Source organism: Scyliorhinus torazame, chromosome 1 (assembly GCF_047496885.1).
Source record: "Scyliorhinus torazame isolate Kashiwa2021f chromosome 1, sScyTor2.1, whole genome shotgun sequence".
Taxonomy (NCBI): Eukaryota; Metazoa; Chordata; class Chondrichthyes; order Carcharhiniformes; family Scyliorhinidae; genus Scyliorhinus; species Scyliorhinus torazame.
Genome location: NC_092707.1, coordinates 140,624,301 through 140,639,657, shown reverse-complemented (window position 1 = coordinate 140,639,657; position 15,357 = coordinate 140,624,301). Strand labels below are relative to the sequence as shown.

At 44.3% G+C, this 15,357-nt stretch overlaps 1 protein-coding gene across 1 annotated transcript; it reads left to right on the top strand.

Moving 5' to 3' along the window:
* Positions 1 to 211: 211 nt before the first annotated feature.
* Positions 212 to 13,844, top strand: atp5if1b (ATP synthase inhibitory factor subunit 1b). The gene is made up of 3 exons (XM_072500918.1): positions 212 to 388; positions 4,725 to 4,837; positions 13,571 to 13,844. The coding sequence occupies exons 1-3, from the start codon at positions 314 to 316 to the stop codon at positions 13,722 to 13,724; spliced, it is 342 nt and encodes a 113-aa protein (XP_072357019.1). The 5' UTR covers positions 212 to 313; the 3' UTR covers positions 13,725 to 13,844.
* Positions 13,845 to 15,357: the final 1,513 nt, after the last annotated feature.

The window sequence follows — 15,357 nt, the reverse complement described above, 5'->3', positions numbered from 1 at the left end:
TCATAGGTCTCGGCTGGGCCATGCTCTCCCTGATTGACAGGTACTCGGGATGACAGAGAGTCGGCGGGCCGTGCTCTTCCTGATTGGCAGGCGCTCGGGATCACGTGATGTAGGCGGGCCGTGCTCTCCCTGATTGACAGCTCGGGAACACGTGGTGTGGGCGGGCCCAGCTCTCGCTGATTGACAGGGGCCCGGGTTCACGGGGTGTAGGCGGGTCGTGCTTTCCCTGATTGACAGGCGCTGGGATCACGTGGTGTGGGCGGATCATCACAGTTTGCTCGGCGGCCTTTCGGTCACCCCAAGGACGGAGGTGATGGCGCGGCTTGTGTTGCTGAGGAGTCAGTTCATTCTCGGTCGTCAGCTGCGGAGCTATGGCGACAGCAGCCAGGTACCGGTTCGGGGAGGGGGCGGTGGGGGCCCAGCTCGGCTCTCCGGGTTGGGGCGGAGTGATACCCGCTCAGGGGCCCGGTGACTCGGCCTGTGGAGGATGGCGGGCCTGGTGAGTGATGGGGCAGTTAATCTGCCCCGGGCTCCAGCAAACCTTAGATACGAGCAAATTACTGCGGACGCTGGAATCGGAAATAAGAACAGAAAATACTGGACAAACCTCAGCAGGTCTGGCAGCATCTGTGGAGAGAGAGAGAAGGGAGCTAATGTGTCGGGTCTGGATCCAGACTCAAAACGTTAGTTCCCCTTTCTCTCCAGCTAAAGCTTGACTGGAGGATGCAGCGCCACCACCCCAGCCATAACCTCATTCCCCAGCAGTGTCTTCGAGCCCAAGGTGAATGGGCCGGGTGGAGCCTTGGGCCCAGCCAGTGCCTGATATTGGGAATTGAGGCCTTCCCTTGTGGGGGAGTGAGGGGAAGCAGGCTCATTGGGAGGATTCCAGAGCTGGGTGCAGTGTTTGGTTTTGTTGTCTGGCATGCCCACCTCCTAGCCTGTCTCAGCAATAACTCAGTTCAAATTGGATTTCTTTCTCCGTTGTTGTTGATGTTTTAAAATGTTCAATTTTGTTAGAATGGAGAGACTTAATCTTTGGGTAATTGATTACGAATTAAGGATAAGAGAAGGGTGAGCAAATTCTTCTGTGATTTAATGTTACTTATGTCCTATTTCAAAGGTTAAATTATTTAAATTTGTTAGTGGGATTTATTGCTTATCCCTCGTTGCCCTTCAGAAGGTGGTGGTGAGTTGTCTTCTTGAACCGCTGAGGTGTGGGTCAACCCACAATGCTATTAGGGAGGGAGTTCAAGGACTTTGACTCACAGTGAAAGAACAACAATATGTTTCCAGATCAGGATGGTGAGTGGCTTGGAGGGGAGCTTGCCGATGATGCGGTTCCCATGCATCTGCTGCCCTTGTTTTAGGTGATGGAGGTCATAAAGTTTGGAATGTGCTGTCAACTGCTGCCTTGTAGAGTTGTGGTAATAAAATCAAAAGTATTGGGGTTGGGTGGTGTCAAAAGTGTTGGAATGGGTGGTGGTTAACATTGGTGCGTCACGGCACCAAGGACCTGTGTTCAATCCTGCCCTCGGGTCACTGTTCATGTTGAATTTGCACATTCTCTCTGTGTCTGCGAGGGTCTCACCCCCACAACCCAAAAATGTGCAGGGTAGATTGATTGGCCACACAAAATTGTCCTTTAATTGGGAAAAAAAAAATTGGATACTCTAAATGTAAAAAAACTGGGTTTGGCAGCATCTGTGGAGAGAGAAAGAGTTAACATTGTGAACCTTGAATTCCGAAAAAGAGTCCTTTTAGACTCTGTATTAACTCTTTCTCTTTCCACTGATGCTGCCCTACCGGAGTTTTTTCAGCACTTTGTTTTTATTTAAGATCTGCATCAAATGCTAAATGGAATAGATTTTGAACCAATCTGGCAACTTAAGACAGGGCATGAATGAGATGCTGTGGGCCATTGGCAGCTGAATTGTAGTCAACTACAATTGTAACCTCTTGGCTTGGCATATCCCCCACTCTACCATTACCACCAAGCCAGGGCATCTATCCTTATTCAATAAAGAATGTGTTCCAGGAACAGCAGCAGGCATACCTGAAAATGAGGTGACAACCTGGTGCAGCTACAAGGCAAGACTACTTGCATGCCAAACAGCAGAAGCGGCAAATGATGAGCGATCCCATGAAACAAAGCAGCAAATGATGAGCGATCCCACAACCAACAAAGCAGCAAATGATGAATGATCCCACGACCAACAAAGCAGCAAATCGCATGATCAACAATACCTATCTAAGCTTGCAGTCCTCCCACACCATGAATGGTGATGGACAGTTAAATAACTCAGCGGAGGAGGTGGTTCCACAAATATCCTCATCTTCAATGATGAGAGAGCCCAGCACAAGAGCATAAAAGATGAGGTTGAAGCATTTGCTACAATCTTCAGCCAGGCGTGCTGAGTAGATGATCCATATAGACCTCCTCCAGAGGTTCCCAGCTTCATGAGCCAATATTCGTCCAATTCAATTCAATCCAATGCAAGTAATATTCTTGCCACACAAGTGTCAGGCAATGACTGTCTCCACTGAGAGAATCTAACCATTGCTCCTTACGTTGTGTGGCATACCATCACTGAATCCCCCGCTATCAACATCCTGGAGTTATCACTGGCCAGGGCTAGCCATATAATTACAATGGCTTCAAGAGCAGGTCAGAGGCTAGGAATCCGGTGACAAGTAACTCATCTTCCAACTCCAGAGCCTGTCCACCATCTGCAAGGAACAAGTCAGGAGGGTGATGGATTCTCTTTGCCTGGATGGGTGCGGCTCCAACAACACAAGAAGCTTGACAACATCCAGCACAACGCAGACAGTTTTGTTGGCACCCAATCCACAAATATTCACCCTTCACCATCGAGGCACTGTAGTAGCAGTGGGTACCATCTAAACTATGCACTCAGGAATTCAAGGCTCCTTGGGTAGAACCTTCCAAAGCCGTTGCCACTACCATCTAGGAAGGACAAAGGCAAGCAGATCCATGAGAATAGCATCGTCTTGAAGTTCCTCCGAAGCCACTCGCCATCTTGACTTAGAAATATGTATCACTGTTCCTTCACCTTCACTGGGCCCAAATCCTGAAACTTCCAAGAGCACTGCTACACATGGGCTACAGAGGTTCAATAAGGTAGCTCACCACCACCCAATTGACATGCTGGCCTAACCAGCAAAGCCCATGTCCCTTGAATGAATATTTTAAAAGTCACCAAGGCTCCTTCGACTACAATGACTAAACTCATGATCTTCACCACCTAGAAAGACATGCAGCAGATATAAGGGAACACTAACACCTGCAAGTTCTCCAAGCTACACACCATCCTGAAATTATAGCATTCCTTCACTTGCTGCATCAAAGTCCTGAAACACCCTCCCTAACAACAGCTGATGTACCTACAAGCGAACTGCAGCAGTTCAAGAAGGCGGCTCACCACCATTTCAAGGACGATTAGGATGGGCAATAACTGCTGACCTAGCCATATCACCTGCATCCAATGAAATATTTTTTTTAAAGCTGAAGAATTTTGCTTTTTAGTGAGTTTAGTGATAGATGGATCAATCTGCTGCTGACCCAAGTCAGCTGCTTTTGCCTTTGGCTGTCTCACAGCGCCAGGGACCCGGGTTCAATTCCGGCCTTGGGTGACTGTGTAGTTTGCACTTTCTCCCCATGTCTGCATGGGTTTCCTCCCAGGTGCTCTGGTTCTTCTCTCTCTCTCTCTCTCTCTCGCTCTCTCGCTCTCTCGCTCTCTCGCTCTCTCGCTCTCTCGCTCTCTCGCTCTCTCTCTCTCTCTCTCTTCCCCCCCCCCCCCCCATGGCCAAGCTAAACTGGCCCTTAGTGTTCAAAGCTAGGTGGGGTTACGGGGATAGGGCAGGGGAGTGGGCTAAGGTAGGGTGCTCTTTCAGAGGGTCGGTGCAGATTTAATGGTCTAACTGGCTTCCTTCCGCATTGTCGGAATTTATGGTTCTAATTCTCAAGTGCTGAAGCTGCACTCATCCGGGCAGGTGGAGGTGGTGCATCACATTCCTGATTTATGCCTTGTGGACAGGCTTTGGGGAGTCAGGTGATGAGTTACTCGCTGCTGAATTCCTAGCCTCTGACCTGCTCTAGTAACCAGAGTATTTATGTGGCTGTACATTTCTGTCCAATAATACCCAGGGTGATGTAGGATTCAGTGATTGTAGTCCCAGTGACTATTATGGGGGAGTGGTTTGTCTCGTGGTCTAATGCCTAGCTCAAATGTCAATGATACCTTTATCAATTTGGCCAGCAAGGTATTTTGCAAAGGAGTCTGAGTAGACAACTTTATTTTTTTGAGTGACTTGTGATTTTCAGTATTGCTGGTCAGCAGTGGGAAGTGAAGCAAGATGTTACAATACCCTATTTAAAATCAGTCTTGTTTGCTTCCCACTGGTCCAGGCATTTTTGCAGGTTAGGTAGCAACTGCCTATTGACCAAATATAAGTTTAACTTGAGTTTAGTATCCTGGAATAACCTGGCACCTAACTTCATCATTAAGATGATGCTGGTTTACCCTCCTCCACAACCTGAGTGTGCATTGTTTGCATTGAACGCGGTGACAATGCCGCGGAGATGTCCAGGTGTTCCAATTTGTGTACAAGAGCTGTATCATTTCCTTCAAAAGGAGATAGTTTTTTTTGTAACTTGGGATAATATTGTCTGTTTCTAACGCTATTGACATGCATCACTGTTTCAGCTGGGCGAACTGGGCAAGGGAGCTGGCAAGGGAGGTGGTGGTGGAGGAAGCATAAGAGAAGCTGGAGGTGCATTTGGCCGAAGACAGGCAGCAATTGAGGAGAAATACTTCAGGTAATTATTTCTATAATCTTGGAATTTTGTCATTTATGGCCTGCAGTTTGTTCCCCATCTCAATCTTGATGATTCTGATAACCTGAATTAAGGAGACGGTGGCATAGTGGTATTGTCACTGGACTAGTCATCCAGAGACCCAGGATAATGATCTGGGGGCCCGGGTTTGAATCCCACCACAGCAGGTGATGGAATTTAAACTCAATAAAATTAAAAGTCTAATGATGACCGTGAAACCATTATCGATTGTTGTTAAAAACCCATCTGGAAGGAAACCTGCCATCCTTACCTGGTCTGGCCTACATGTGACTGCAGACCCACAGCAATGTGGTTGGCTCTTAAATGGCCTAGCAAGCCGTACAGTTGTACTCCATCGCTACGGAAACACAAAAAAAGGAATGAAACCGGATGGACCACCCTGTATCGAACCAGGCAGCGGAAATGACAATGACAAACCCAGCCCTGCTGACCCTGCAAAGTCCCCCTTACTAGCATCTGGGACTTGTGCCAAAGTTGGGACAGCTATCTCACAGACTAGTCAAGCAACAGCCTGACAGTCACACTCAAAGAATCATACCTTACGAACAATGTCCCAGACAGCACTATCACCATCCCTGGGTATGTCCTGTCTCACCGGCAGAGGTGGCGGCCTAGTGGTATACAGTCGGGGGAGAGTTGCCCTGGGAGTCCTCAACATCTACGCTGCACCCCTAAGTCTCATGGCTTCAGGTTAAACATGGGCAAGGAAACCTCCTGCTGATTATCACGTACTGGCCACCATCAGCTGATGAATCAGTTCTACTCCATGTTGAACACACCTTGAAGGAAGCACTGAAGGTGGCATGGGCGCAGGATATGCTCTGGGTGGGGGACTTCAATGTCCATCACAAAGAGTGGCTCGGTAGCACCACCGCAGACTGAGCTGGCCCAGGTCCTAAAGGACATAGCTGCTGGGTTGGGACTGCAGCAGGTGGTGAGGGAACCAATAAGAGGGAAAAGCATACTCATCCTCACCAATCTGCCCGCTGCAGATGTATCTGTCCATGACAATATCGGTAGAAGTGTCCCCCGCACAGTCCTTGTGGAAACTTAAGTTCCGTCTTCATATTGAGGATACCCTCCATTGTGTTGTGTGGCACTACCACCTAAATGGGATAGACTTTGAACAGATCTAGCAACTCAAGACTGGGCATCCATGAGGTGCTGTGGGCCATCAGCAGCAGCAGAATTGTATTCAACCACAATCTGCAACCTGGCATATCCTCCACTCTACCATTACCCCAAAGCAGGAGATCAACCCTGGTTCAATGCAGGAGAGCATGCCAGGAGCACCATCAGGGACCCGAAAACTGAGGTGTCGACCTGGTGGAAGTTACAGCACAGGACTACTTGTGTGCCAAACAGCATAAGCAGCACTAAATAGACAAAACTAAACGATTCCACAATGAACGCATCAGATCCAACCTCTAGTCCTGCCACATCCAACCGTGAATGGTGGTGGACAATTAAACAATTCACTAGAGGAGCAGGCTCCACAAATATCCCCATCCTCAATGATGGAGAAGCCCAGCGCATATGTGCAAAAAACCAGGCTGAGACATTTGCAACAATCTTCAGCCAGAGGTGCCAAGTGGATGATCCATCTAGGTCTCCTCCAGAGGTCCCCAGCATTACAGATGTCAGTCTTCAGCCAATACGATTTACTCCACATGATATCAAGAAATGGCTGAAAGCACCAGAGACTGCAAAGGCTGTGGGCCCTGACAATATCCTGGCAATAGTACTGAAGACTTGTGTTCCAGAACTTGCCACAGCCCTGGCCAAGCCGTTCCAGTACAACTACAACACTGATGTGGAAATGCCGGCGTTGGACTGGGGTGAGCACAGTAAGAAGTCTTACAACATCAGGTTAAAGTCCAACAGGTTTGTTTCGATGTCACTAGCTTTCGGAGTGCTGCTCCTTGGGTGAATGAAGAGGTATGTTCCAGAAACATATACGTAGACAGATCCAAAGATGCCAGGCAATGCTTGGAATGCGAGCATTAGCAGATGATTAAATCTTTACAGATCCTACAGATCTTTACAGAACTACAACACTGGCACCTATCTGGCAATGTGAAAAATTGCCCAGGTGTGACCTGTATGAGATACAGGATACATGCACCCCAGCCAATTATCGCCCTATCAGTCTACTCTCCATCATCAGCAAAGAGATGGAAGGAGTCAATAACTGCTATCAAGCGGAACTTACTCGGCAGTAACCTGCTCCTGGACGCTCCGTTTGGGTTCCGCCAGGGCCACTCAGCCTAGGTCCAAATATGGACAAAAGAGCTGAATGCCAGATGTGAGAGTGACTGCCCTTGACATCAAGGCATTATTTGACCGAGTAAGGCATCAAGGAGCCCTAGCTAAACTGGAGTCAATGGGAATCAAGGGGAAAACTCTCCTTGGTTGGGAGTCATACCTGGCACAGACAGTTGTGGTGGTTCGAGATCAATCAATCTCAGCTCCAGGACATCGCTGCAGGACTTCCTCAGGGTAGTGTCCTAGGCACAACCATCTTCAGCTGCTTAATCAATGACCTTCCTTGCATTATAAGGTCAGAAGTGGGGATGTTTGTGCATTCATCCGCAATGTTCAGCACAATTCTCAACTTCCTGGATAATGAAGCAGCCCATGTTCAAATGCAGCAAGGCCGTGACAATATCCAGGCTTGGGCTGACAAGTAACATTCGCACATCAAGTGCCGGGCAATGACCATCTCCTACAAGAGGATCTAACCATCGTCCCTTGACATTCAATGGCATTACCATCGTTGAATCCCCCACAGTCAACATCCTGGGGCTTACATTTGATCAGAAACTGAGCTGGCCATATTAATACTGTGGCTACCAGGGCAGGTCAAAGGCTAGGAATCCTATGGCGAGGATCTCTCTTAACCCCCCCCCCCCCCCTTCCCCGAGAGTCGCCACTATCTGAAGGGCATCTACGGATGGCAATAAATGCTGGCCCAACCAGCGACGCCCACATCCCGTAAATGAATAATTAAAATTTGATGAGGTGGTTGCAATCTAATTTTGATTTGAGTAACTCCTCTCAATTGAGGAGATATCTCTGGAATTTACAACCTCTGCAATTCTCTGTAAACTTGTTTTTGTTATTTAGAATACCCAATTCATTTTATCCAATTAAGGGACAATTTAGCGTGTCCAATCCACCTATCCTGCACATCTTTGGGTTGTGGGGGTGAAACCCATGCAGACATGGGGAGAATGTGCAAACTCCACACGGACAGTGACCCAGAGCCGGGATCAAACCTGGGACCTCGGTGCCGTGAGACTGCAGTGCTACCACTGTGCCACCATGCCGCCCTTTTGTAAACTGTTTAACGTTAGCTGATGGTTGCTGACAAGAGTGATTAACTCGGCTTGTATTAAAATTCCAACTTGATGGCCTAAAATAAATATTTGCATTCTGATTGCATACTTGTAGCATTTAATGATGCTGGTGAAGGCTTTTTAAAGGGTGATGGCATTCAAAGTGAAAGCAAATGACTGGATCTGTTTTTGTACAATGAACAATTTTGTGGCTGTAGCTATCTGCTTGGTGTAATGTACCTGTAATCTATCCAAACCAGAAGCAACTGTCTAATTTCATACTAAAAAAAAAAAAGAACTTTTTTTTACCTCAAAAGGCTTGGATTCCATGTTTCAACAGCGTCAAATTCTTTATAAATTTGCAATGTTGCAAATGCTGTCTTGGATACCTCTATCTGATCTTCAATGCCTTTAGTAGACCACCCTTTAACTTGGTTAATAATCAAGGCCCAGTTTCTGAAGTATCTCCACAAATATACCTCTTGTCCCTGTACAATTTCATTTAATCTTATGTTGCACTTTTTCCACTGCTTTTAGATCCCATCCTACAAAGGATTCTCTACAATTGCTTAGGCTTCTACTGCAACATAACCTCAGTTGTGCTTTTCATTTTGTCCCTTTTATAGTCATATTTATTGACTGCTGTAGATTGTTTCTACAATTTTTTTTTAAAAAATCAATTTATGATGTATTTTCATACCAAATGTCTTGCTCTGTGCTGAACTACTACTCTTGTTAGCAAATTGAAGAGACAATCCCTGTCACATCTTTGAGAGTCTTTTATGTTCCGTACAGTGCAAAATATTTTTTTGCAAATCCATCTAATTCACATTCACCACTATCCTGTTATTCAAAATATGATCTCCCTTTTAGTAATCCATGCTGACTGGTTAAAAGACTTGTTTCCTAAACTACTTGGCAATTCATTTCCATACTGTAGGCTTCAGCACTTTACTCACAATTGATTATTGGACTGTCTGGCCTACAATTCCTCTGTTTGTCCTTCCATTTTTTGAAGGGGGCTGCTGTATTTGCTGCCCTGGAGTACAATTTTCCTTTTCATAGAATGTTGTCAATTTCTGGTCAGAACCGTTACAACCCCATCACTAGCTTTCCTCTGATTTTAAATAACTCCATTTAAGGTTCAGCTAACTTGTGTACATTAGTGCTTAAGCATCCCCGTCCAATACTACTCCTTCCCCCACATCGTGTCTGGAAAGCTGAAACTGAGGACTTAATAAATATTTGACATCCCTTTGCTATGTTGTATCCACCCACTGCCTTAGCTTTCTAATTTCTCATTTAATGTAAACTGATTTAGCTGTCTCATTATTTTTGTTAACTTTCCTCAATTTGTTCCTGAGCATTTTAATTGTTTGGTATCCCCGATCTTATTTCTGTTATCTACCCTTTTAAGTTTCAAAAGTTATGAGAACAATATTTCTTTACTGGGATGCTGGATTCTCAACCTTTCACCTAGTGTTGAAATATTTCTCCATCTATTTATAAAAAAAAAAAAAAAAAAAAAAAAAATTCTACCTAATCTAACATGGTCACTTCCTAACCTGTGATAACTTGCTTTTCCCTATTCGGTACTCTTTTCATTACACACTTGAGCAATGCTTATGACTGTGCATCCAGGTTGTGTGGGTTAACCTGCAAGTAGCTGACTCTAGGTTACTAAGTAATTCACTTGAAGTTGTGATGTAAATTCCAAAGACTTGGTTAGTTTAAAGCCACTAGCCACACCATCCTGAAATATGTAATCTTGGTCTTTTGAGAAAATTAGTCACATGATGGACTTCGCTGTGTTTAATGTGTGTTTAATTAAGGGGAATGGGCAATGAGATGGAAATGTCAAGGAATGTCCCCATATGAAATAGATTTGTTTCAAATAAATTACTTGTATCTGGGGACACAGGCAATATTTCTTTAGACAAAGTTCTTGATGCTGCATATTCAGTCGTTAAACATGCCACATCTCCTGTTTCTAAAGCTGATGGGGAGAGGGTGTGGGTATAATAAATAAGCAAGTTAATATTTCAAATAAAAGTGGAAACTTTGTGGCTTCCTTCAGGCTCAGGTGAGGCCTAAATATTTAACAGCAAAAAGCTCAGCCCTATATAAATAACTTAAGCATATTTTCCAGTTCTGCATTTACCACATGGGTACCAGAGGGCGGAGTGGATTCTTGCAGGCTCTTGACAGTAAGAATACTGACATCTATTTAATATCTACAGAGCCTAACAATTTACGATGCATCATTCATTCAAAACAGAAGGCAGGGCAGCACGGTTACGCAGTGGTTAGCACTGTTGCCTCACGGCGCCAAGGTCTCAGATTCGCTTCATGGCTATGGATCACTGACAGGAAAAGATAGTGGTTAATGGATATTTTTTGGACTGGAGTAAGGTTTGTTGTGGAGTTTCCCAGGGGCCAGTGTTGAGACCCTTGCTTTTTCTGATCTATATTAATGACCTAAAACATGGTGTGTAGGCACAACTTCAATATTTGTGGATGATATGAAACTTGGAAGCATTGTGAACAGTGATAATATAAAACTTAGAAGGACACAGACAAGTTGATGGAATGGGTGAATAGAGGTCAAATGGAAGTTCCATGTAGATTTTGGCAGAAAGAGCATGGGTATAATTCGAAAGCAGCTGCAGGAGCAAAGGGACCTATATGTATGTGACAGAATAGGTTGAGGGGGGGAATTAATAAAACATACAGGATATTGGACTTTATTCATGGGGGCATAGTATACAAGAACCAAGGTGGTTATGTTGAACTTGTACAAGACACAAGTTCCAACTTAAACTGGAGCATTTCTGAGCGCCTTATTTTCGAAAGTACGTGAAGAAATTGGAGAGAGTGCAGAAGAGGTACCTGAGAATGTGCAGATTTGTGAAACTTCAGCTATGAAGTTGGAACTGATTTCCTTGCAGAGAAAAACAAATTCTCACAGTAAGTAGTTTGGGTCTGGAATAATCTGCCCGAGTGTGGTGGAGGCAGGTTCAATCAAAATATTCAAAAGAGAATTGGACTGTTATTTGAAAAGGGAGAATGTGTAGAGTTTGGGGAGAAAGTAAGAAAATGGCACCAAGTGAATGGCTCATTTGGAGACCAGTGCAGGCACAATGGACCAGTTGAACATCACCTGCACTATAGCAATTCTGTATTTCCAATTCTGGTAAAGACCATGTTAGTGTTTTGATAAATGTGATATGTTTTATTGCAAGTGGTTTTCTGCTGGATACCAGACAAAGTTATTCTGTGAAATGTTTAAACTTCCTTTTTCCTTTGTACCAAACACCACAAAGGGAAGCTTCATCCTTTGCCCTAAAAAATCCCCAAAACAAATGTCATCATGTACTACAAAGGTAGTTCGCTCCAATAGAAAAGCAAAATAGTGTGGATACTGGAGACTTGAAGTAAAAACTGTGTGCTGATAAAACACAGCGATTCTAGCAGCTTTGGGGAGAGAGAAACCAGAGTTAATGTTTCAAACCCAATAGGAGAGTATTTGTGGAAGTTAGTATTTTTATTTCCGTACTTCCCTTGTAATCCATTCCAACAGTGAGGCTGTCAATGCAGCGGCAAATTCGGGGTGGAGTTCTATTTTCATGTTAGTTTAGCCCTGGAGTAAGATTGTGCAAACTCACCATATGAAGGGCCTTGGAACCTGCAGACAGACTAAATCCTGGAGTTTCAGAACACCTATTGGATGAATTATTTACCTGTGGATTCATAAAACTAGAGATAGTAATATGTCTGATAATTCACTTATTGAAATATTAGCCTAAGCCCCAGACTGCAGTAGCTCACATCTAAATTTTGCATGCATGGATTTAATGAAGTGTGAAAAATGATTCTCCAAGTTTGTTTGCATCCAAGTTGTTTGCATCATTGGGTCTCTAAAAGGTTGAGAAGTTTCTTCCTAAGTAAAAATGCAATTGTTTCTTTATAACTGTCTTTATGAATGCCTTCCTTAATCCAACACTGACTTGATGTTTTATGACTCCATGGTTGTTTGAACCTGTTGCTGAACAGAAAGGCTTTTGCCTTTTCAAAACATTGTTATTTAGCTATGGCTTGGGGAAAAACGATTTGACTAAGATTGCTGGCGTTGCGGATAGTGATGAAGATTGTCAGAGAATACAGCAGGATATAGATGGGCTGCAAAATTGGGCAAAGAAATGGCACATGGAATTTAACCCGGACAAATGCGAGGTGATGCATTTTGGTAGTTCTAATTCAGGTGGGAACTATAAAATAGGGAACTATAAAATAAATATCAGGAGCATAGACACAAAGAAATCTGGACGTGCATGTCCACAGATCCTTAAAAGTGGCAGCTCAGGTGGAAATGGTGGTAAAGAAAGCATTATGGCATGCTTGTCTTCATCGGACGGGGCTTTGAGCATAAAAGCTCGCAAATCATGTTAGTTGTATAGAATGTTGGTTAGGCCACATTTGGGATACTGTGTCCAATTCTGGTCACCGCACTACCAGAAGGAAGTGGAGGCTTTGGAGAAAGTACAGGAAAGATTTACCAGGATGTTGCCTGATGTAGAGGGTATTAGCTATGAAGGACATGGAACATACAGTGCAGAAGGAGGCCATTCGGCCCATTGAGTCTGCACTGACCCACTTAAGCCCTCACTTCCACCCTATCTCCGTAACCCAATAACCCCACCTAACCTTTTTTTCTGGACACTAAGGGCAATTTAGTGCCTAACATGCACGTCTTTGGACTTGGGGAGGAAACCGGAGCACCCAGAGGAAACCCACGCCGACACTGGGAGAACGTGCAGACTCCTCACAGACAGTGACCCAGCGGGGAATCGAACCTGGGACCCTGGCGACTTGTGCTACCGTGCTGAGAGATTGAATAAACTTGGATTGTTCTCCCTAGAAAGACGGAGGCTGAGGGATGACCTGATAAAATTTTATAAAATTATGAGGGGTATAGATAGGGTGAACAATTGGAGGCTTTTTCCCAGGGCGGAAATTACAATTACAAGGGGCACAAGTGAAGATGTGCAGGGAAAGATTTTTGCACAGGGGGTGGTGGTGACCTGGAATGCATTGCCAAGTGAGGTGTTTGAGGCAGATACATTAGCGACCTTTAAAACTTATCTAGATAGACACATGAACAGACGGGGTATAGAAGGATACAGGCAGTTGGTCTAGATAGGACACGTGATCGGTGCAGACTTGGAAGGCAGAAGGGCCTGTTCTGTGCTGTACAGTTCTTTGTTGTAAATCATTTTTTATGTATGGCTTATTTCACCATCGTTTTTTTTTTCTAATGACTGGCCATGTAATTTGAGGCAATTCTGTTTTGTTGCAGGGAAAAGGAAAGTGAACAGATTGAAAACCTAAGGAAGCATCATCAAGAGGAGATTCATCATCATGAACATGAAATACAGCGTTTACAGAGTGAGATTAAACGCCGCAAAACTCAAATCAAGAAGCTGAAGCCCGATGGCTCTGACAGTGACTAGGATTTCTAATGTTCCTCCCTACACAGCTTTGCATATCTCAATCATGGAATTAATGCTGTTTGTGTCATTGTTCTTGGATGTAAATTATGCATTATCAAATAAAAATACATTGTAAGTTCACTACCTCAGTGCCTTACTGACAGCTTATGCAAGGCACTAAAGGTGTGTGCATATATAGGTGGTTTCTTAACTGTGCACAACTAACTGAGTCTTAATCTCTAAACTGAGGTATTGAACAGCCAGTGACTTGACCAGAATCTGTTCATGGCTAACCTCAATTAAATTAGTTTTACTAAAATGCTGCTAAGACCTGGGAGCAAATGTTGATCATGTAAGGTTTTTGCATTTAAAAAGTCTGACCAGTTTCTTATCTAATTCCGAAGGATTTCGAGCTTCTGTCAGTTTGCCATTCCACATTATTTGTCTTTTCCTGCACCGAATCTGACTGGGTTACTGTCAATTTTATGTAGGCTAAAGGAGTGTCCTATTGCACACTAACTCAACCACAGCTAAAAACAAAACCAGTTTACGTCCAGACTGGTGTATTAGTTTCATAAACTACTTTGTAGAATGTTCTTTGGTCTCCTTTGGAGACCAAAACTGCACACTAAGAATCCTTCCTGTTTATCCCCTTAATCCCCCTTTTATTTTGCAGTTACATTTTTAATCCATGGATGATTAATGGTCCTGTCACTTTATAAGGCGAAGCTGCCTGCGAGAAGCAGCCTTTAATTCAAACAAGCAGGTTCCAGAAGGCTGTGCTGTTTTAGACTGGGGATTGGCTCCCCTCCGTGATGACTCGGTCTGATTGATGTGACTGGCGGCCAATGAATGAGTCAAAGGCTATATTCTGCTATGTAACTGGTGGTGATTAGTTCTGTTCCCAATGAAATGGTTCAGAGATCTGAAGAGGCTTTCAGTTGTGCTTTTGGCAGCTAAGGGAGAAGATCTCTTCCCATTTTGTTTTTTTACAGAAATTTCCAGTTAATTCTCACCACAAGGCCACTTGTGAGAATCTGACAACTGAGTGTAAGATATACTGCTGAGCTGCAAAGAAGATCATTAACTGTAGGCCAGAGACTTTAAACCAAATTCATGAAGAGAGTGCACTGAAGAACTCATAATCTGAAGCAAGGACACCTTGATTCTGATTATTTTTCCAACGCTTTTCTCTTTTCCCCCTCCCTTCTATTTTGTCAGGTGTGTATGGATCGATGGCGGGGCAGTTAAAGGGGAGTCAGGTTATGCTTGACATTAAGCAGATTTAATATTTGTTCTAGTTGTAAATAAACAGCAATTGTGTTTAAACTTACAAACCTGGTGACTAATTGCTGGGCAGCCAAGGGCCAAAGATTTTGGGAATTCTTCTAAGAATTTTTGTTAATTGACTTGTGTTATGACTCCAGGGCACATGGGGTTGGGATTGACTGTGCCCTTGCCCAGGGGGCATAATAACACACTACTCCAGTTATGGTCTCACCAAGGCTCCATACAACTGCAGCAAGACCTCCTTATTCCTGAACTCATCCTCATGTCATAAAGGCTATCATACTATTTACCTTTGCAATTACTTGTTGCACCTGCGTAATAGCTTTCAGTGACTTATGAACCAGAACACCCGGGTCCCTTTGGA